Raw genomic sequence first — 22,328 nt, forward strand, 5'->3', positions numbered from 1 at the left:
CACAGTGCTCAATAATTCCGAGCCTCTTCACCTACTTCGCTCTTCATCACATGCACGACCACTTTCTTCCCCAAACTCAGTACAATCTAAATGTTTCACTGTAGTAGAAATTTAGAAATGTTCGTCGACCAGTTTAGCTCAGAATATAATAATTTCGTGTGGCTATTTCTAGCCGAGTGCAGCCCTTGTAAGGCAGACCCTCCGATGAGGGTGGGCGGCATCTGCCATGTGTAGGTAATTGCGTGTTGTTGTGGTGAAGGATAGTGTTATGTGTGGTGTGTGAGTTGCAGGAATGTTGGGGACAGCACAAACACGCAGCCCCTGGGCCATTGGAATTAACCAATTAAGGTTAAAATCCCCGACCCGGCCGGGAATCGAATCCGGGACCCTCTGAACCGAAGGCCAGTACGCTGACCATTCAGCCAACGAGTTGGACAGCTCAGTATATAACGCACTAGTTGTTGAGATTTTGTTTCTGAAGAAGGGTGGGTTCAATTTCTACGCTAGGCTATTCTACAGTGGTTTGCCATTTCAACCTAGATCAAATCTAGGATGATATATTTTCAATTCTAGACTCAACTACAGTAATTAAAAGTTCTCGCAGGACGGCAGAACAAAGTAGTACAAGTAATCAGATATAATTTACACTTAAAGTAGGGGGCGTTTAATCACGAAGTTTGAAGTTACGAATCTGAGATATGATATGAATTTTCATAGTTATTTAAAATATGTTCTAAAATACACAGTAGTGGATACATTTATAACAAGTACTTGGAATATTCCTCTAAATCGCCACGCAACTCCTCTTAGGATGCCACTTAGCCCAGCAATTTAGGCCGTTTATTAATAAACAAATAACATTAAACTGGAAGTGACGATTCATCCGAAGATTAACAGGAAATCAAAACTGTACAGACACACATTATGCTAAAGATATTTGTCAAATAGCACGCAATCCGATGTCAGTTTTAATCATGCTAAAGATTGCTATGTCAGTGCACACTGCTGTAAGTCGCAGGGTCTCTACCTAAGTCAGGAACCCCGGATGAGACACCAACAACATTAACACCCTACGTGATCCCTTCCGGCTGCACACGTGCCACATGGCACCAGGTGAGCTGGCTGTAAGGCTTCTGTCATTAGACAACAGCTGGTAGGGTCAAGGAAGCACCACGTATTACTTCGTAATCGATTACAGTCACCGAACGTAATTGATTAGAAAGGAGGAATAGCATTAATCATTATGAACCACATAAAAGAAAAGAAACCCGTCCATGGTTTTGTTGTTGGATTTACATGTTTCAAGGCCTACTAGAAGTTAGGCCACCAAAACCGAACACGCTCTGTTATGTATGGAAGTACTGTTATCTTTACACAGTACAAGTCCCCATAAATATTGTGTATTTATTCACTGTACTCTCAACTGAAAACATCCTAAGAACAATGGGTACTTAAATGTCAGCTCATCGGAACCTTTCTAGGCCAAACAAATTAATGGGTTGATTTTGTTTTCGATGAAGAACAAGGGGCTAATACAACAAAATCCCGTTAAAACATTATTTTTTCAAGCTATTTAGTTTATGCTGCATCGACTCAGACAGGTCTTATGTCGACGATGAGACAAAACAAGGCTAGGACTGGGAAGGAAACGATAGTAGTCTTAAGGTACAGCTTGGGGAAACGACGGAAAGCCATCTTCAGGGCTGCCGACAATGGGGTTCGAACTCACCATCTTCCCAATACAAGATAACAGCTACAAGGGCCAACCACGTAGCCAATTCGTTCGGTAAAACTTCTTATGGACCACAATTAAGAGACAGTATAACCAAGGTAAAAAGGAAAACTCTTTCTGTTTCACACTGATAAATACAAACTACCTTAAGTGCACCAAGTACAACTAGAAAATGACCAACAAAAATATGCAGAACTACTGTAAGTCAGACAGGGATGTAATGCGATAGCTTTATTCAGTCCCTCTCGCCCTTGAAATCCGCATGCCACAGCCCTGCAGAGCCGTGACCCACACATGGTAGTGCTAACTTGTCGTTTGGAAGCAGTATCAGATACAAAGATCACACAACTGACAAGACTCCGACAGACGGATGGATCCAAAGGATTGTTCTGTGAGACCATGGGAATGTTGGTGTACCCCAGAAGAGATGATATCAAGCAGGTAGTAGAAATGCGATGGTATCAAGTGGCTCAAGATAGGAATCCTTGGGAAAATATGGACGAGGTCCAGCTAAAAGAAGAAGAAAAAGAAGCTGCAACTATTAGCCTCTCAATATCCACTTAGAGGGTCGGTCATAATGGGGGATCAAACCCAGAACTTAGAACGTTAGTATACTATATATCGAGCGAATGGCTGCGCGGTTTGGGTCACGTAGCTGTCAGCTTGCATTGGGAAGACGGTGAGTTCGAACTATACTGTCGGCAGCCCTAAATATGTTTTTCCCTGGCTTCCCATTTTCACACCAGGCAAATGCCGGGGATGTACCTTAATTAGAGCCACGGTCTCTTCCTTTCTGTGCAAAGTAAAGCAAATTGTAAATTTACTGTTTATACGAGTCGGCCATTATAAGTTTCCAATTGTGTGGCCGCTTTAAGGACAAAGAACACAAAATTGACTTTCAATTGAACTTACGAGATGAGCATGCAATAAAAGGAATATATCATACAAACATTATCTGGAGAAATGGACCTATAATACCTTATTTTACTGCCAACATCGTGAGTCATAAAAATAATATAAGAGTACACTTTAAAATAAAAAACATCCTTGGAGCTTATCGTAGCTCACTTTGGTTTTGGTCGGAAATCTCAATCCAGGATCAATCTGTGTTCGAACCGCGGCCGTCCGAGATGAAAGCCAGCAGTTAAGCCACAGTGCTAATCACACCCTTCATATAATGAAATACAAAATACGTATCTATATAAATAAAATCTTAACGACCGTGTGTCTGTACATTGACTATTTTGGCGAAATGTTCGTACAGCCATCCGTTTAAAGGGTAATAAAGACCATCTGCATATTTTTTGGCTTTAGTTTCCTGAAATTCCTAATTTTTACCGCCCTCCCCCAAAATTAACAGTGCGCACAATCTGCCAGACGAGCTAGAAAATTGACATTTGGCAAAATTATATGTTTTAGCATGTAACCGACGGGAAACTTCCAAGATCTTTAATTTTTTAACTTCTTATCCCCGAAGAATATCGAAATATCGAGGCAATTCTAATGACGGTGCAGACCTTCGTTTCCAGGTATTTCCTGGCTAAACGGCAAGTCCAATAACAAAACGGATGGCACAATCTCCGTTCAATTTGAGTGATCTACAACTTTGGCCCTATGACTTTTTGTCGTATCTCTCTCCCTTATACGTTAGACTTGGCTGTATTTCTCGATTGTACGTAAATTCTGTTATTTTTACACGTATATTTCATTGTCTTACACACTTATAAGAAAGATAGTCATCAAATTTGGTACGCACATTGATACGACGAATGGCCATATGGGAACCAAATTTTATGATTCTAGCTTATACATAAGTATGCATAAAATAAGGTAAAGTGTTAAAAATGTACCCAAATTTCACACTTTTCAAATTTCGAGCTCAATTTAACCCATAAATATTAGATACGAGAAAATGTTTTAGGAACAAACATGTAGAACAATAAAATGGGGCGTCTTATGGTGCAATCCGTTTATTGCCATGACGTACCGTTTATGATCAGTAAATCTCGAAATGAAGGTCTGCACTTATAAACGTGCCCATGCGTTATGCGTCATCTATATAAATAAAATCGTAACGACCATGAGCCCGTACATTTGACTATTTTGGCGAAATTTCCCTGCAGTTATCCGTTTCAGGTGTAATAATGACAAACTGCATATTTTTTTAGCTTTGGTGTCTGTTTGTCGGTTTCTCTGTTTGTTTGTTTGTTTGTTTGTTTGTTTGTTTGTTTGTTTGTTTGTCACCGAGCTCGATAGCTGCAGTCGCTTAAGTGCGGCCAGTATCCAGTATTCGGGAGATCGTGGGTTCGAACCCCACTGTCGGCAGCCCTGAAGATGGTTTTCCGTGGTTTCCCATTTTCACACCAGGCAAATGCTGGGGCTGTACCTTAATTAAGGCCACGGCCGCTTCCTTCCCACTCCTAGCCCCTTCCTGCTCCGTCGTCGCCATAAGACCTATCTGTGTCGGTGCGACGGAAAGCAAATAACCGAACCTGTTTGTTTGTCTGAGTTCTTTTAACTTGAAAACTACTGGATATATTTCTATCAAACTTTGTATTTAGAATCCGCCTGTCCTTGGGTAAGTTTTAGGGCCAACATTATTTCTGAATACTTAAATTTACTGAGGGTTTATTCGAAACCGAAAACATTTTTCCCTCCTGCAAAATATGCGCGTCCAAAATTAATGGAAATCATCATCTTATTCTTCTTCTTCTTCTTCTTAATCTGTTTATCCTCCAGGTTCGGTTTTTCCCTCGGACTCAGCGAGGGATCCCACCTCTACCGCCTCAAGGGCAGCGTCCTGGAGCTTCAGACTTTGGGTCAGGGGATACAACTGGGGAGAATGACCAGTACATCGCCCAGGCAGCCTCACCTGCTATGCTGAACAGGAGCCTTGTGCAGGGATGGGAAGATTGGATGGGATAGGCAAGGAAGAGGGAAGGAAGCGGCCGTGGCCTTAAGTTAGGTACCATCCCGGCATTTGCCTGGAGAAGTGGGAAACCACGGAAAACCACTTCCAGGATGGCTGAGGTGGGAATCGAACCCACCTCTACTCAGTTGACCTCCCGAGGCTGAGTGGACCCCGTTCCAGCCCTCGTACCACTTTTCAAATTTCGTGGCAGAGCCGGGAATCGAACCCAGACCTCCGGGGGTGGCAGCTAATCACGCTAACCACTACACCACAGAGGCGGACTAATGGAAATCTACCATCCTTAATGGAAATTAATTTCTAAAACATTTTTTCTCATGTGCATCATTTCAATAGGAGGATTAATAAGGGAAATATCATGAACGGATGGTTTTTCAGGCCAAGTCCAGCGGACACAGCCCAAATATGTCGTACTGTACGTGAAGCAGATTCGTTATCTATCTATATAAACAATCGTAACGACCGTGTGTTTTTACATTGACTATTTTGGCGAAATTTTCGCACAGCCATCCGTTTAAAGGATAATAACGACCATGTGCATATTTTTGGGCTTTAGTTTCTTGAAAGTCCTAATTTTTACCGCTCTTCCCCCAAATTTAAAAATGCGGCACAATCTGCCAGACGAGCTAGAAAATTGAAATTTGGCAAAATTGTACGTTTTAGCCTGTAACCGAAGGAAAACTTCCAAGACCTTTAAATTTCTAAATTTTTATCCCCGAGGAATATCGAAATATCGAGGCAATTCTAATCACGGTGCAGACCTTCGTTTCGAGGTATTTCCTGGCTAAACGGTAAGTCCTATCACACAACGGATGGCACAATCTCCGTTCAGTTTGGAGTGCTATGCTATGTTTGCTATGTTTGTAGCTGTCACATAATTATCCAAAAAGTAATGCACTGTGAGACAATCTTGCCCAAATTTCACCCTATTCACCGTTTCTAACTCAATCTGACGCATGAATAGATGAGATACGAGAAAATATCATCGGACCAGCCATTTAGACCGCTAAATACGGCGTCTTATGCTACAATACGTTTGTCGATATGACTTACCGTTTAGTAGCAGTTAATCTTTAAATTTTAAACATGCATATACTTTTAGACATGATACTGTATAGGCTTTTGGGCTTATGCCGTGTCAAGAAAATAAGATGAAATTCTTTACGTTTCGCACAGAACTGTGCTCTGCGTCATCAGAAGAAAATCTCGACTGTCCACGAGAAAGGCTTCTTAAACAATGCATATACTTTTGTATCCCGATATATATATTGATGTCGATTTGTAGCGATTAAGAAAGGGTGTGTCTGCTATTGTAATCAGTACTCCCCACATCGACTCTGACGGGCAGTAGGCATGGAGCTCTTTTCCAACTCCTGTGTAAGTGGCATTAGTAAGGAGGGCCCACCATTGTAAAGAATAATTCCCGTCTCGATTTCACTTGCAGAAGGCAAGGGAGCGTGCAATTTTGTCCAAGCCTCACCTACCCGATTGTGTTTGGCGGTGGGCAAGGGTGCCCGCCAATATGAACAAATGTACCCATCTAAAATGTGACTGGCATTAGGCATAGTGGCCTGCTATTTTAATGGAAACTCACCAACTCGGCGTGATTGGCAGTAAGCTGGCTGGCATTAGGAAAAGGGGCATGTCATTATAATGATTAACAGCACAACTCAATTTTGACTGACAGTAGGAAAGTTGCCCGCCATATGGCCATATGGCCATACATTGTGACCCCGCATTAGGCAATGGGGCCTGCCATTATAATGTCAACTTCCCAACTCCATTGTGAATGACAGTAGGCAAGTGTGAGCCTGCCGTTATCATCACAACTCCGCAATTCACACTTTAATTGGAAACAACGTATGGGGACCTCCCCATGCTGTTTCTCGGATAACGCTAAGAAACATGCAATTTTTTAAAAAAATTATTCACTGCAAATACAGTAATTTACTTCGATATCCGTATACAATGTAGAATACCGTAGCGAAGCACGAGTACATTTGCTAGTTTACACATAAATCAGGCCTGGCAGAAAACGAACATTGCTACTTTCCTCTGAGGGCATGGCGAGGCAGCTTGTCTAAAATAGCGATGAATACCAACAGTTGCATGAGCCAATCATCGATTATTCTAGAGGCGAGTGAACTGTGAAGCATGTCTTATGATACATGAGTATTACGTAATAAATACATCGAAGCGCATCTCCATATCATCACAGCTTACACGACCTTGTATATAATTAAAACCCACGCTCACAAAAGGCTAACATAGCCCCGCGTGAAAACTAACCAGAAGAGTACACCAAATCCCGAAGTTCCAGGCGGCTGGCATCGGTGAAGATGGGAGAACGAGAAAATCCAAAGTCTGTCTAGCGAGTGGCTTTACGTCGCACCGACACAGATAGGTCTTATGGCGACGATTGTATAGGAAAGGCCTAGGAGTTGGAAAGAAGCGGCCATGGCCTTAATTAAGGTACAGCCCCAGCATTTCCCTGGTGTGGAATTGGTAAACCACGGAAAACCATCTTCAAGGCTGGCGACAGTGGGATTCGAATCCACTATCTCCCGGATGCATGCTCACAGCCGCGCACCCCCAACCACACGGCCAACTCGCCCGATAAAAAAGTCTGTCTTGTCTTCCAAGTCAGAATATACGAGAGCCCTTGGTCTCTACTCATCCATGCACTAAAATCATATGGGGGTTCCATCTACTTAAAAACACCTAGTTTTGGGGAGAGCAAAATGATGAGGTGGCCCCGGAGCGAAAATAGAAGTCAGTGGAATAATGCTACGGTATCCGACTCACGATGTCAAGTTGGCAAATTAGATAGACCCCGCTTAGTCTGATCGTATCTGAAGGTGCTGAGATACGCCAGCCTTCTGTCGATAGATTTATCGTCACGTAAAAGAACGCCTACAGGCACCCCGACGTGTCCATAAACCGTTTAAGTACAGTGTTAGTGGGATGTAAAAATAAAATTATATTAATTCAAAAAAAAAATCAGATCCGTTAGATAGAGCACAGTTCTTCGTCCAAAGCAAAGCACTGGACTGGAAGAGTAGCCTCGGCGGTGAGTGAGTTTTCGACCCCGACCGACTTTGTCTCAAGGAATACAAGTTGCTTTACGTCACATCGACACAGATAGGTCTTATGGCGATGATGGGAGTGGAAGGGCTAGGAGTGGGAAGGAAGCGGCCGTGGCTTTGCATTTGCTTGCTGTGAAAATGGGAAACCACAGAAAACCATCTTCAGGCCTGCCGACAGTGGGGTTCGAACCCAGTATATCCCGAATACTGGGTACAGGCCGCACTTAAGTGACTGCAGCTATCGACTTCGGTGCGCCCAGCAATGAACCCGGTACTCATTTCTAGAGTAGGCTGAGTAAATCTTGTCCCTCCAGAAGTGGGAAGTGTTATTTCTGAAATTTCCTCCTTCCTTCCTTCCTTCCTTCCTTCCTTCCTTCCTTCCTTCCTTCCTTCCTGGTGAACCAAGCACGCCTTTACCGCCTCTGCCAGACAGCCCTGAGAGGCTTTTCTTTATGGCATTTGTTAATTTTTTCAATAAGCATAGGTTTTGGAAAAAGATAAAAATGTATCCCCACACCGAACACATTCTAAACTTCTCAACTATGGTCCAAGTGATAAATCTGATTATGTGCGAAATGAAATTTAAAAGCAGTCGTTAGATAACAAAGATATGATAAATAAAGTACTGTCGAAAATAATAAGGAACCGTTGAGGAAGCCGTATTGACACCTGACTGACGATGAACAGTTAAGGTTATGCCTACACCAGAGATGCATTAGAGCAGTTAGCCGCCTGCAGAGTTCTTCCATATGGAATGTAGAACAGGGCAGCACCGCCCAAGTGAAAGTAGGTTCAGCGAAACGCAGCATTATTGGACCGAATATTTATTCCTACAGCTCTTCTTCGCGATGTCTCTAATCACACTCTCCTCGAGCAGCTTCAACGGATCCTAAGTAACAACAAGATGAGAAACAATGTTTCGACAACAACGAACGATCTGCGGAGAATATGTGGAATGGCAATACATGTCTGGAGAATGGGTTTAGACCGATTCGGATTTCAGTCCTACGGACGTCCACCTGTTCAAGTCTTTTTCATTTAGGAATGACCATTTTGAAGAAACGTATCTGGTACAGCCTTTTTTTTTTACATCGCACCAACACAGACAGGTCTTATGGCGACGATGGGATAGGGAAGGCCTAGAAGTAGGAAGGAAGTGGCCGAGGTAATATGCAATTCCTAATCACTATATTGCGTGCCATGAGCCTAGATTCAATTCCTAGTCTCTCCGCAGTAATCATATGGAGTGAGGATTTATGACGCTGTTGGTAATTCGGCCATCGGATGGAGATGTTAAGCCTTGAGCAGAACACTTGGTGTTATTAGACAGGAACAGACTATGTGCGGCACAGGGTTTCACCCTCTCCCTACCTAATATCGTATATCACATCATCAATTTCATCTTATTAACTTATCTGATGAGCTTGACGTTAAGAAGGGCATCTAGTCGTAAAAACTCGCTACGAAGATTCATCTCACTTCATACCAGACCCCGTAGAGCAACGGGACAAGGGTTGGACATTTATTATTATTATTATTATTATTATTATTATTATTATTATTATTATTATTATTATTATATAATTCGCTGGGGCCATCAAGGACCACGTTAAGTCTTGTTGCATTTGACAATGAACTTGGCCTTCTTTAGAGCCCAAATTTCCCTCATTCTTTGTGAGTGGGCCTGCTTGCGCTCCTCTGTCCAAGGGGCACCGTGTCTTCTCTTCGGTTGCTCGTCTCGGTTTAGCCCGTTCGTCAATATTTTCTTGCGGAAGAAATCTCTGTTAAGGGCGTCTTCAGCTGAGATATGTAGCATTTGCAGGTCTTCTTTGGTATTTCTAAACCAGGGAATTGTGGTTTTGGGGTTTGAATCAAAAAAGTGAAAGATTTCTTTAGTTAACTTTCTTCCGTCCATTCTTTTCAGATGACCGTAAAATCGTGCCCGTCTTTTTCTGATTGTGTCGGTAATTTTGTCTATTTTGCTGTAGACTTCCTCGTTGGATCTCTTTTGATGGATTCCATTTTTGTACTTTGATCCCAAGATTCCTCTCACAATTTTGCGTTCTTTTTTCTCCAGTTCTTCAAGGAGTCCTTTGTTGGCATTTAGAGACAGGGTTTCGGCTGCATATAGAACTACTGGCTTTAGAACTGTTTCATAGTGACGTATCTTGGTGTTTTGGGAAAGGCATTTTTTGTTGTAGATTGTGCGGGATGTTTGGTAGGCTATTTCCAGTTTGCGTACTCGCTCCTGAAGAGCTTCTTTGTCCAGTCCATTTTTCATGATGATCTCACCCAGGTATTTGAATTTGTCTACTCGGGTGATGTCCCCGTATTTTGTATGGAATTTTGGAGGAGCCTCTTTGATGTTAGTCATTACTCCTGTTTTCTCAAACGATATCTGCAAACCAGTTTGTTCGGCAATTTCCTTTAAAATTTCAACTTGAGCTCTAGCGGTTACTATGTCTTTTGAGAGAACAGCAATATCATCGGCAAATGCTAAGCAGTCTGTTGCGATCCCCTTGGATTTGGTTCCTATTCTCAATGGACTATAGTTGGTTTCCTGTAATCTCATCCGCCAGGTTCTGATGATCTTTTCAAGAACACAGTTGAAGAGTATCGGGGATAGCCCATCATCTTGTCGGACTCCTGTTTTGATGTCAAAGGAATGCGAGAGACATCCGTGGAACTTCACCTTGGATTTTGTATCGGTCAGAGTGGCTCTAATTAATGCCAGCAGTTTCAAATCAACTCCAAATTCATTTAAGATGTTTAGCAGGACTTCCCGGTCAATGGAGTCGTACGCTTTCTTGAAGTCCACAAAGACAGACACATACTGCTTGGACCTTAGTGTACAATATCTGATGATCGTTTTGAGATTTTGGATCTGCTCGGCTGTTGAGCGACCTTTTCTGAACCCTCCTTGGTATTCACCTATTTGATGTTCGACTTGTGCTTCCAAACGCTCCAGGATGGCAAGTGATAGAATTTTGTAAGTCACGGGTAGCAAAGATATTCCTCTGTAGTTGTTGATGTTCTTCATGCTGCCTTTTTTGTGTAATGGATGGATCAAAGCTATTTTCCAATCTTCGGGTAGGGTCTCCTTGTTCCAAATTTCTTCTATTTGCTTTTGCAAGATATCAAGTGATTCCTCTGGGGCATTATTATTATTATTATTATTATTATTATTATTATTATTATTATTATTATTATTATTATTATTATTATTATTATTAGAAAATATTCTGCGTCAGAAGAAGAAGGACCTGGACGATTACGACAGATAGTAAAGCAGAAGAAGGAAGATGAAGCACAAGATGCATTAAGCACGACATCCGCCCTGAAGTAATGCGAGAGCGGTTCCGGGGCGGAGATAAACGTCGTGGGAAAAGGGAGTGTGGTTTTTAGTGGGTAAGAATCTCCACACACTTGTTGAGTGCGGACCCTCACAAGCGTCTTATGAAAGATTTTCCACACTCCCTCGCAAAAAAAAAAAAAAATAAAATAAAATAAAATATTATTATTATTATTATTATTATTATTATTATTATTATTATTATTATTATTATTATTATTATTATTATTATTATACTGTTCGTTACGAACACGAAGTGATGTAAAGTAGTTAGAAACAACAAAGGACATGGTCCTTGAATGATCTTCCCCACTGTCACATACTGTAACCTTGCCCGACGCACATGGTTGATGCACAACTGTACAGCACGAAGTTATTTCGAAGCTCCGATCGCAGCAAAAATTGTACAATTGGTTGTTATTCTGTTATGGGCCCTCCAGGTCGTTTAAGCCTTGAAGTCTCCGAAAACCGCGAAACTACACAGTTAGCGAGATGCACAACCAATAACATTAGCATTAATTCCTCGTTAAATAAGGTTCACTAAAAAAAACTTGTTCGTTACACACGCAGATTAACACAAATTATCAGATAGCCGCTGATTCTACGATAGACACGCTCAATTCAAACTGCCAGAACGAACATTGCATTTTTTTAAATCCGAAACTGAAACGTTATTACATGATCAATGAAAACCAGACAGATATTAAAGATGTATCTATAATAATTAAAATTCTCCCGCGCAAACTGAAGAATTTATCTCAAAACACAGAATTTCGAGAGGCGAAAATGAATGCGTAAATATTAGTGCTTTTAAACTTGGTATTTTTAAGGGCGATGATATAAAAATCTCTAAATTATATTCGTAAGATGAGAAAATAAATCCTTATATTTAATGTCACTTCATGTCCCATCAAACAGGAAGCACTTAAAATATGTAGTTGTTATGTTTCAACTTATTTAGGAAGGAGCGAGAAAAGCGATATTACCCTTAAATAAGTTTATAGTAAAGACGACTAAAGACGACTCGCCTCAGCGGAAACATACTGATTATAATCACAAAAATAACCACGTTTCACTTTAAACCATAGCTGAGGTACTCACCACTATCCGAGAGGGGGTAAGCTCGAGGGCTCGAGTTCCAAGGACGGGGGTAGCGGGGGCGCTGCCCCTCCGACAAGCCTTCTCGTACGAAGTATCTGTAACACAGGAAAACCAATATATTTAGTGCGATCAAAATAGCACCGATAATGTTAAAGAAAATATTATTACATTATTAAAACACTAAGGTACACTAAGGTACACATACATACAATGCAAGCATTACTTTATCTGCTCATTTCATTGTAAAAACCTGAGGGAAGTTCAATTAATAATATGATGGGAATATTTCGAAGAGTTTGAGATAAACCTATTCGCCGTCTAATATACTTTCATGCTAGGCAATCTCCTATAGACTATATTCTAATCCCGTCCAAATCAACAAAAAATAACTTACAGCACCTAATATTCACATAAATAGAGTTGATAGTCACAACCTCAAATATAAACCACGATATGTAGCCAACAGTTCGAATCACATTCTGTCAGAGGGACACAATGAACGCTGTTTTCTTCAGATCAGATAGCTTCTCAATCGCCTCCCTCCTCACGTTCGAAATCTTCGAACACTGGCTGATCATGAGCCCAAAGTCCCTAAAATAAAGTAATTGCTCAAACAATTCTTGAATTCGAGGCAGAGTCCACAATTAACCACTGGAACCACTAAGTAAAGCTGACGACAGATCAGGCAGATGGCTAACCACGATATACACACAAAAGAAACGAACTCTATGGCGCTACAGCCCTAGTGAGCCGTGGCCTACCAAGCGACCGCTGCTCAGATCGAAGGACTGGAGATCACTCTCGTCGTCATATAGCTCCTCAATTGCAATCATCACGTAGGCCGAGTGGACCTCGAACCAGCCCTCAAATTTTAGGTTTAAAGAAATCTCTGAGCCGGCCGGGAATCGAGCCCGGGGCCTCCGAGTGAGAGGCAGGCCCGCTACTCCTACACCGCGTGGCCGGCACCATATGCATAGCCAATATTATACAGGAAAAGAATTCCTCGATAAATAAGATCTCCAAGAAATAAAATGGTTGTGTCATACGTGCAGAATAACTCAAACTACATCGTTACTGAGATTATTCATTCACTAAAGAAAAAGGTCCATGTAGTCGCTGATTCTACGATAGAACAACTAATTGAAACTGCCTGAACCAACATCGCTATGTGATGTTCTATACAAGCCTATCGTTAACCTTAAATAATAATTACATAATACATTCACTTTTTTTTTTTCTCCAGAGCAAATATTGTGCACATATTACTTTTACAAACCATGTCGCACTTCACAAAAAATCATCTGCCTCAACTGTCTATCACGTTAAAAATCTATAAAAATGAGCATACCCGTAGTTTTCTGGACACCATGATTCCGTTTAATGAACGCTGTCAATAAGATCATGAAATGCTTTAACGGTGGTGTAACTGTTGTACGATTTTCACAACTTCTGTCGACGTTAAAGATCATCGTAGCCTACCCATTGGCACTCTTAACTCGTGGAACAGTGTCGGAAACTCACCACTCTACAAATGATTAAGAGATGGATGTCCCAGTTGGTGACAACACAGTATGATTGCACTGACCACTTCCTGTGAGCTCAGCTTGAACAATGAGGTAAGCGTTCCCGTCGTGTATAAGGTTTCTAGACCAGTGCCTGTACATATAGAGTACAATGTGTTTATCTCAGCATGACGTCACTGGTCCGATCAGAACAAGTGCCGTTTACAAAACACACCCTACGCATGTTATGAGGTTGCCATGAAATATGATCTTACACAGTGTACCCCAGATACTCGACTCTCTACATTCAAATATATTTGGCCATAGGTTTAAGCATTTCAGCCATGGCAATGACAGTCGTTCCGCATATTCATTCGTCACTCTTTTTCACGAACTCAGATGTATACAGAGGAAAACTGAAACACAAGACTGCATAATTTAAACCATAGTTTACCGAGCTCGATAGCTGCAGTCGCTTAAGTGCGGCCAGTATCCAGTATTCGGGAGATAGTAGGTTCGAACCCCACTGTTGACAGCCTTAAAATGGTTTTCCGTGGTTTCCCATTTTCACACCACGCAAATGCTGCGGCTGTACCTTAATTAAGGCCACGGCCGCTTCCTTCCCACTCCTAGGCCTTTCCCGTCCCATCGTCGCCATAAGACCTGTGTCGGTGCGACGTAAAGCAACCAGAAAAAAAAAACATAGTTTCACTCCGAATTCCCTCATATTTACGGCAGTTAGGATTTCAAGCTGCAGGAACGTTAATAATAATTCTGAATACCAGTGTAAAGACCGCACAGTTCTTCACAAAACATTTCAGTGTAGGGATTGTTGCGAAAAGCTCCACTTCCATGATCCTTGAAATGTAATCCCTCAAAGAATCACTTCCGACAATCTTCTGATTTCCTTCCGACATCATAGGCTAGATGGAAAATGGAAATAAAATGTCCGATTTTTTGAATTTCTTCCTTTAACTTCTCTTGCAATGTCACAAGTCAACACACTGACGGCACAAATATAATGCACTTCAACACGAACGATATAATCTAACGACAAGGTAACAAAAGATTTGATAAATCGTTGTTTGTCAAGGTAGAAGTCCCAGACAGATTGCCGTAGCACTCGTCTGAAGCGATGGTTTCGAAATTTGGGGATTGCTCAAGGTAATGTGTGTGTATCCCTCATCTGTTGTCAGAAGCGACTAGGCCGGACGAGTTGGCCATGCGGTTAGAGGCGCGCGGCTGTGAGCTTGCATCCAGCAGATAGTGGGTTCGAATCCTACTGTCGGTAGCCCCGAAGATGGTTTTCCGTGGTTTCCCATTTTCACACCAGGCAAATGCTGGGGCTGTACCTTAATTAAGGTACCAACTAATAGGCCTTTCCTATCCCATCGTCGCCATAAGACCTATCTGTGTCGGTGCGTCGTAAAGCCACTACCAAAAAAAAAAAAGAAGCGACTAGAAATGCCGACTCTCCAGTGGGATTTTATCTTGGAAGCGTCGGTTGACAACCAAGGAAGCCCAAGCTAGAATATCGAGTTTCCTGGCATCACACACATATATTAAAATTACAATAATCACCACCACCACCACTTAAAACACTAAAACATAACAACAATACCACTTTAAACTATCACTCAACCCTAACTGAACACACGCACAACAAGACAGAGGAGCACCAGTGGGAGCACCGGTATCGGTACCTCACATACCACCTACAGTGGGTCACAAGGAAACTCATACAAGATTGTAATTTATTTTGTTTCGTTATGAACAGAAAGTTGGTGACTTTAATTGTCATATTTTTATGTGTAATGTAAAGTGTATATCTTGAATTATGTCACTACTTGTTAGTTATCTTGCCCATAAATAAACACAAGTATCTCTGATTCTTTGGTATTATGCTGTTGCTCGAGGTTGAAACTCGTACAGACCTCGATGGACAGGTATAAACACCATACTATCTGCGCACTTTTTAGCGATAGACTTACACCCTAGAGCTGAAGCGGTCGACCTCGGCAATCTTCGAGATTCGTATTGGCAATCTTTGAAACACAAACTATGAATCGCTTATGCATCGCTGTGCGACGTCTGGCGTACACTTTACGTACTAGTACTGTTGTTTTTTACACAGCAAAGCCAAACTATAGAATACACTCTAGGAATAAGATTCGCATCGAGAAATGTTATATAATGTGTGTGTGACACAGTTATTTGCTTAAAATAACAAAGATTTAGAAAATTCATATCAATCAATCATATTATCGATTCATACCAGATTTAATTTCCATTCAGTTGGCAGTACTTACGGAACCGGAAGCGCTCCCTTCTTACTCCTCAAACCCGTACACAAATCTATCGTTAAAAAGTGCGCAGATAGTACTTTTAACTGTCAAGTGCAATATGGAACGCAGGAGATAAGTTGTCCATCGTCAAACGTTGCGAAGACACGTGGTAGTGTAATAAAATAATGAGCCGTCAGAGAGACCAGTCTTCGAAAGAAGAGAGAGTTGAAAATTTTTCATTTTAAAAGAAGAAAATCATTAAGAGAAATTGGAAAAATTGTAAACAGAAGCCATTCAACTGTGCAATGTGTTATAGGCAGGTATAAAAGTATCAACCGGATTGGAAATAAGGATAAAGTAAGTCAGAAAAGAATCTTTAATTCCACACATGTACGTTGGATACTACGAGAGGTTAAGAAGAATCTAGTGATTAGTGCTCCAAAACTTACGGTGATGGTTGAAGAACATACAGGGAAGAAAGCCCATCCAGAAACAATTAGGCGCATTATCAGGAAAAGTAATAGGCATGGAAGAGTAAGTAGGAAAATACCATTGGTCAATAAACTGAACAGGAAGAGGAGGCTACAGTTTGTTATAGAGCACACGGGAAAAGATTTTGACTTCTGGAAAACGGTAACATTTATAGATAAAAGTAAATTCAACCTCTATGGATCAGATGGGGAAAGTTACTGCCTGGAGAAAACCGAATGAAGACCTAAAATCTACCAATATGAGCCAAATGTTAAATAAGGTGGAGGAGGTGTTAATGTCTGGGGGTGTACGACAGCTAGTGGGGTAGGAAAGTTGAATTACATTGACGGGATAATTGATAAAAACATATTTGAACACGCTGAAAAACAATTTGCCTTATAGTGCTCAAAAATGTGGAATACACGATCCACACAAATATTATCAGAATAACGATCACAAACAAAAAGCTCGCATAGTGAGAATATGGCTCCTGAATAACTGTCAAAAGGTGCTGGAAACACCTCCTCAGTCACCAGATAGAGAGAACTTGTGGCATCACTAACAAGTGGCAATAAGGAAATATAAGAATTCCAACAAAGATTACCTGAAATCTGCTTTAAGCGAAGAATGAGAGAAAATAAGTCATCATACTGCGAAAAATTGGTACGATCCATGCCTGCCCGTTTGAGAGATGTTAAACGAGCCAATGGATATCTAACAAAATAAATAATTTGAAGGTGATTGTGTCTTATTCCGAGCTTCAAGGACCTACTACACGGTGTATGAGTTTCACTGTGATCTATTTGTGTGTACGCTTGAGAAAAGCTTTTTAATTTCCTTTGAAGACGAAATACATTTACGTTAATTTTGAATACTTTAGTAGAAAATTATGCATTGGTTACAATAGAATTCAAACCACTCTGAAATAGAAACTATATATATTTGTTGGTAAATGCTCAAAGAAATATTGTGCTGATGTGTGAGTTTCATTGTGACTCGGAGATAGGAGCACATACAGATGGCCAGAACTCCTCACTCCCATCCTTCATATCCGGGCCGATGACCTAGTTGTTAGGCCCCTTTAAACAACAAGCATCATCATCCTTCCTATCCGACATCACGAGTCCAATTCTTATTCTCTTCAGACTCCGACGGTATTAAGTTTGCGTGGTCTGGAGAGTCTTCACCGAAATTTGAGGAAGCCAATGCACGACGACAGGATTTACAACAGACTGACCGAAAAGTTACATTTATAAATCCTACATTTATAATTTTACACATTTCGGGTACACACATTCCTTGGTTGGTTGAAATGAAATTAAATGAAATTAATAACCATCTCTACACATGTTCACACTTCACAGTAACAAAAATAAGAGTAGAATTCTCCCCTGAGCTTCTACGACCGCTTCTACTTTATGCATATCCTCAGTCATGAGTTATTCGTTGAACAGCCGTTGTCACGGCAACATACAACTGGCATCAGGAAGAGCATCTGGCCGTAAAAATGGAGCCAAATCCATATGTAGTGCCCATCCCAGGAAGAACAAAGTAACTTTTTATCCGAAATACATCAAAACATTGTTACTTCAACTCGATATAAACTTTCAACGTATTATGTAAGAGTTCAGTAGGCCTACATATAGTACATATCAAAGAGATGTTAAGTACGGAACAAAAATGGCCAACCGAACACGAGTGGAATTATTACTTAGTCTGTTTATAGATAGATGTTTATAGATGAAACGATCCTAATACAATAATTTTATACATAAACTCTATTCTGGGGGTAACTTTCATTAAACGTTTTAAAGTATGTGTGCCTTCAGAGTTTAAATGATAAAATACAGCAAAATACAAACCCCACATTTATCTCAGATCCATTAATTCTAGCACAGATCACCGAATGCCTCGATTAATTCAGCTATTTCACTGTTAATATAAACAGATTAAACATGGCTAAAACAGTTTTCTTGTACAATTGTTGTATCAAAGTCAAACGCACGTTCTGCTGGACGAACAATGACCACCTAACACTCAGTTACAACCGATAACTGCTAATGCTTTTTCACCAACCATTGATTACGTTCATAAATTTTGATTTATGACCGGAAGAACTACCATTTCACTTACGACGATGGACCTTAACTATGGCTATTAAACACATCCAACACCTACAGTACCACCTTCTGCGAAGAAAAGGATTACTTCTTGCAAGTGCCATAGCAGAAGATATTACTCTCACTACGTGGGTAGCAATTCGACCATACGTATCAGTTGACTTAAAACAGACTATTTACGTACTGTGTGTAAAATGTACAATGTACGTACTACATGTTGCTATTTCTTGATACTGCGCAGTATCTTAGCGTCCACCCAAGCCAGAGCAAAACTCAGCTTCCAGCGAAGGTCCATGGCTGCGGCAGTATGGAAACTACTGAGGCATGGGTGGTGCTGGGTACTGACATATGGAGCACGGCTAGTGCATCTGGGTGTTACGAAAGGTGTTACTTATAGGTAGAGCCCCGCGAAGTCAGTGTCTTGGCGGATAAAAGCTTTCCATGATACCGCATTTTCACGCCAGATAAATGCTGGGGCTGCACCGCATTTAAGGTCACGGTCGCTTCCTTCCCAATCCCAATCCTTTTCCACCGTCGCCAAAAAAAAAAAAAAAACCTTCTTCTTCTTGTGCCTTTATGCCGTCCGGGTGTCGGTGATCATCTGAACAGCTCGGCAGATGGCAGTTCAAACTACCAGCGGAGGCTTTTCAGCCAGGAGATCCGACGGCGCCCAGGGCCTCTTTTCGTGAAGATCTTGCCTTGCATGATGAGTTGGTATTCGATATGTCACCTCGTTGCGCATCGCATGACGTATCCGAAATATTTTAATTTCCGCGTTTTTACAACTTCCATCAGCTATTTATCGTGGCAAATCCTTTGCAACATTACGGTGCTGGTCACATGGGCTGTTCAAGATATTCTGAGCAACCTTCCCTAGATCCGAATTTCGAACGAGTCTATTCTCCTCTCAGTTGCTTGGGCCTCGACTACGTACAACAGAACAGGGTAGACATGACATCTGATGATGCACAGTTTGGCCGGCACGCACCGGGGCACAGAAAGGGCCTCAATTTAATGAAGGACGAACAGGCGATTTCTATTAGGGCTTTGATTTCTGTGTTAGGGTCAAGCTGTGCATCGAGACTGCTTCCCACGTAGCCGGATTTGTCAACCCTCTCAATTTCTTCGATTCCTGGCATCAGTGCGTCTGCCCTTCCTGTGCGACTTATCGCCATGAACTTTGTCTTATTAGTATTTATTTCCAATCCGGAAGCTTCGCTAGCAATTCTCACTGGGTCAACAATAACTGCAAATCCCCAGGTTGTGGCTAGCAGGACCGTGTCATCTGTGTACCGTAGGTTGGTCCAGCACTCCCACGTCTAGACTAGCCAAAGCTTCTGCGAATCTCCTCGGAGTGAATATTCAATAGAGTAGGGAAAAGTACGCAACCTTTCCTGACGCCCCTGCTTATTTCTACTAACTCGGTCACCTGGTCTTCGACTCTAACTTGGGCGCGCTGGTCCCAGTAGAGATTGACAGTAACTCGGATGTCTTTTTCATCCATGCTTACTCTACGGAAGGTCTGGATCTTCTTCTGGTGCCGACAGCGATCAAATGCCTTGGTGAAACACATAAACACGTCACAGTTCATGTCCCTACATCTGTAACGAGTATTTGCAACGTGAAGAGGGCCTCGTGGGTGCCCAGGTAGTTGCGGAATCCAAACTGCGTTTCACCTGTGTATTACTCTTATAGATTCTGGCATGTATGATCTTCCGAAAACTTTCAACACATGACTCATCAGGCTGATTGTTCAGAAATCCTCACATTTCATAGCGGATGATTTCTTCGGCAACGTCACGAAAGTCGGTTTTAGCCAGTCCTCTGGAATGGTCCCTGAATCGTAGATGGCGCTGATGTTCACCGCTTTCAGCATTTCTACGGGAATCTCATCAAGACCCGCTGCCCTTCCGCCTATAGATATTTAAAGTGCCTTTTTCACATCGCTCACGGGGGAATCTCATCAGGGCTCGCTGCCCTTCCGCCTACAGATATTTAAAGTGCCTTTTTCACTTCGCTCACGGGTAGATAAGGTCCTAACGTTTCACTTGTGTCTGCTTTCGTCGCAGAATAATTCTGCAATGTACGCCTTCCAGATGATTAGTTCCTCTTCAGTTTCCACCGCTACGTTTCCGTCAATGTCGAGGAGTCCGGCTCCATGGCTAAATGGTTAGCGTGCTGGCCTTTGGTCATAGGGGTCCCGGGTTCGATTCCCGGCAGGGTCGGGAATTTTTACAATTGGTTAATTTCGCTGACACGGGGACTGGGTACATGTATCGTCTTCATCATCATTTCATCCTCATCATCACGCGCAGGTCGCCTACGGGTGTCAAATCAAAAGACCTGCATCTGGCGAGCCGAACTTGTCCTCGGACACTCCCGGCACTAAAAGCCATACGTACCGAGCTCGATAGCTGCAGTCGCTTAAGTGCGGCCAGTATCCAGTATTCGGGAGATAGTGGGTTCGAACCCCACTGTCGGCAGCCCTGAAAATGGTTTTCCGTGGTTTCCCATTTTCACACCAGGCAAATGCTCGGGCTGTACCTTAATTAAGGCCACGGCCGCTTCCTTCCTATTCCTAGGTCTTTCCTATCCCATCGTCGCCATAAGACCTATCTGTGTTTGTGCGACGTAAAAAAAAAAAAAAAAAGCCATACGCCATTTCGATGTCGAGGAGGAATGAAGTAGGCTTCTGTTTGAACTTCCCCATTGCTTCCCTGATTTTACGATGAACATTGAAATGGTCGTGTTTGTCCTGAAACTCCTCGATTTCTCTGCGTTTCCCATTCATCTGCTCCTCCATGGCAGCTCTTATTCCTTTTGATACTCTCATCCAACTCATCGTACTTTCCTCTGTCCTTATTATGGAATTATTTTCTCTGGTCCATAAATTATAGAATGCCATCCGTAAAAATACTACCAATAATAATAATAATAATAATAATAATAATAATAATAATAATAATAATAATAATAATTGCAAGCTAAACTACATCACACGACCTAAAAAGTAAATACGTACGACACTAGTATCAACCTAGGATTACACTAGTACATGTTTTTGATTTAAACAACTAAATATAAAATATGCGGTTTCTGTAATGTACAACTAGGTGACACTGATGAACAGAAATTCTCAAGTCTATAGCAATCCTGGTCAGTCCGACAAGTTTACAAGGCGGAGATGAGGCGAAGAGAAATTTAAAAAAGGAAGAATAAAAATTACACCTAGAACTTGCTGCCATCACAGTTTTATGTGCTTTGGTTGGAAAAGCAATGTTACGGTTTCGACGTCATGGCATGGCAACATTCCATTGCTATGATATAAACATGGCCTTCCTCGCACTTCTCCACATCACTTCAGAAAAATGGTAAATAAAATACCCTCAAGTCTCAGGGCTCTTGGAGAACCCTACCCTGAAATATAAACAATAATGCTTACTACATGCTATCAAAGCATTCTTATATTCATAAAAGTTTACAGCACTGATCTACATATACCTTGCTTATAAAATAACGAATCATTTAAGATTCAGCATAGCAATTTCCCCTCACCATAACCTAACCACAAATATGCAGAGAAACTGGCTGGGGCACACTATATTCCCTAGCCTAAAAATTCTAATTTACAAAAATATCTCGTCCTCTTGAAGGTCAACATCCTCTCAGATGATGTCACGTGGACAAGAACCCGGAAGACTGCAGTACCAGTTCATACGTAGATGGTCGCATTTAGTAGTAGCAATTAAT

General features: G+C 41.6%; 1 protein-coding gene across 1 annotated transcript in view; it reads right to left on the reverse strand.

Annotated features, from left to right (window-relative positions):
- The window catches only part of raskol (Ras GTPase-activating protein raskol), a 220,731-nt gene that overhangs the window by 52,315 nt on the left and 146,088 nt on the right, over positions 1-22,328 (reverse strand). The window contains exon 2 of the mRNA XM_067137493.2: positions 12,201-12,295. Coding sequence (XP_066993594.2) covers positions 12,201-12,295 — 95 coding nt within the window. The remainder of the gene's footprint in view (positions 1-12,200; positions 12,296-22,328) is intronic.

The sequence above is a fragment of the Anabrus simplex genome, chromosome 1 (genome assembly GCF_040414725.1).
Source record: "Anabrus simplex isolate iqAnaSimp1 chromosome 1, ASM4041472v1, whole genome shotgun sequence".
In the NCBI taxonomy this organism is placed as follows: domain Eukaryota; kingdom Metazoa; phylum Arthropoda; class Insecta; order Orthoptera; family Tettigoniidae; genus Anabrus; species Anabrus simplex.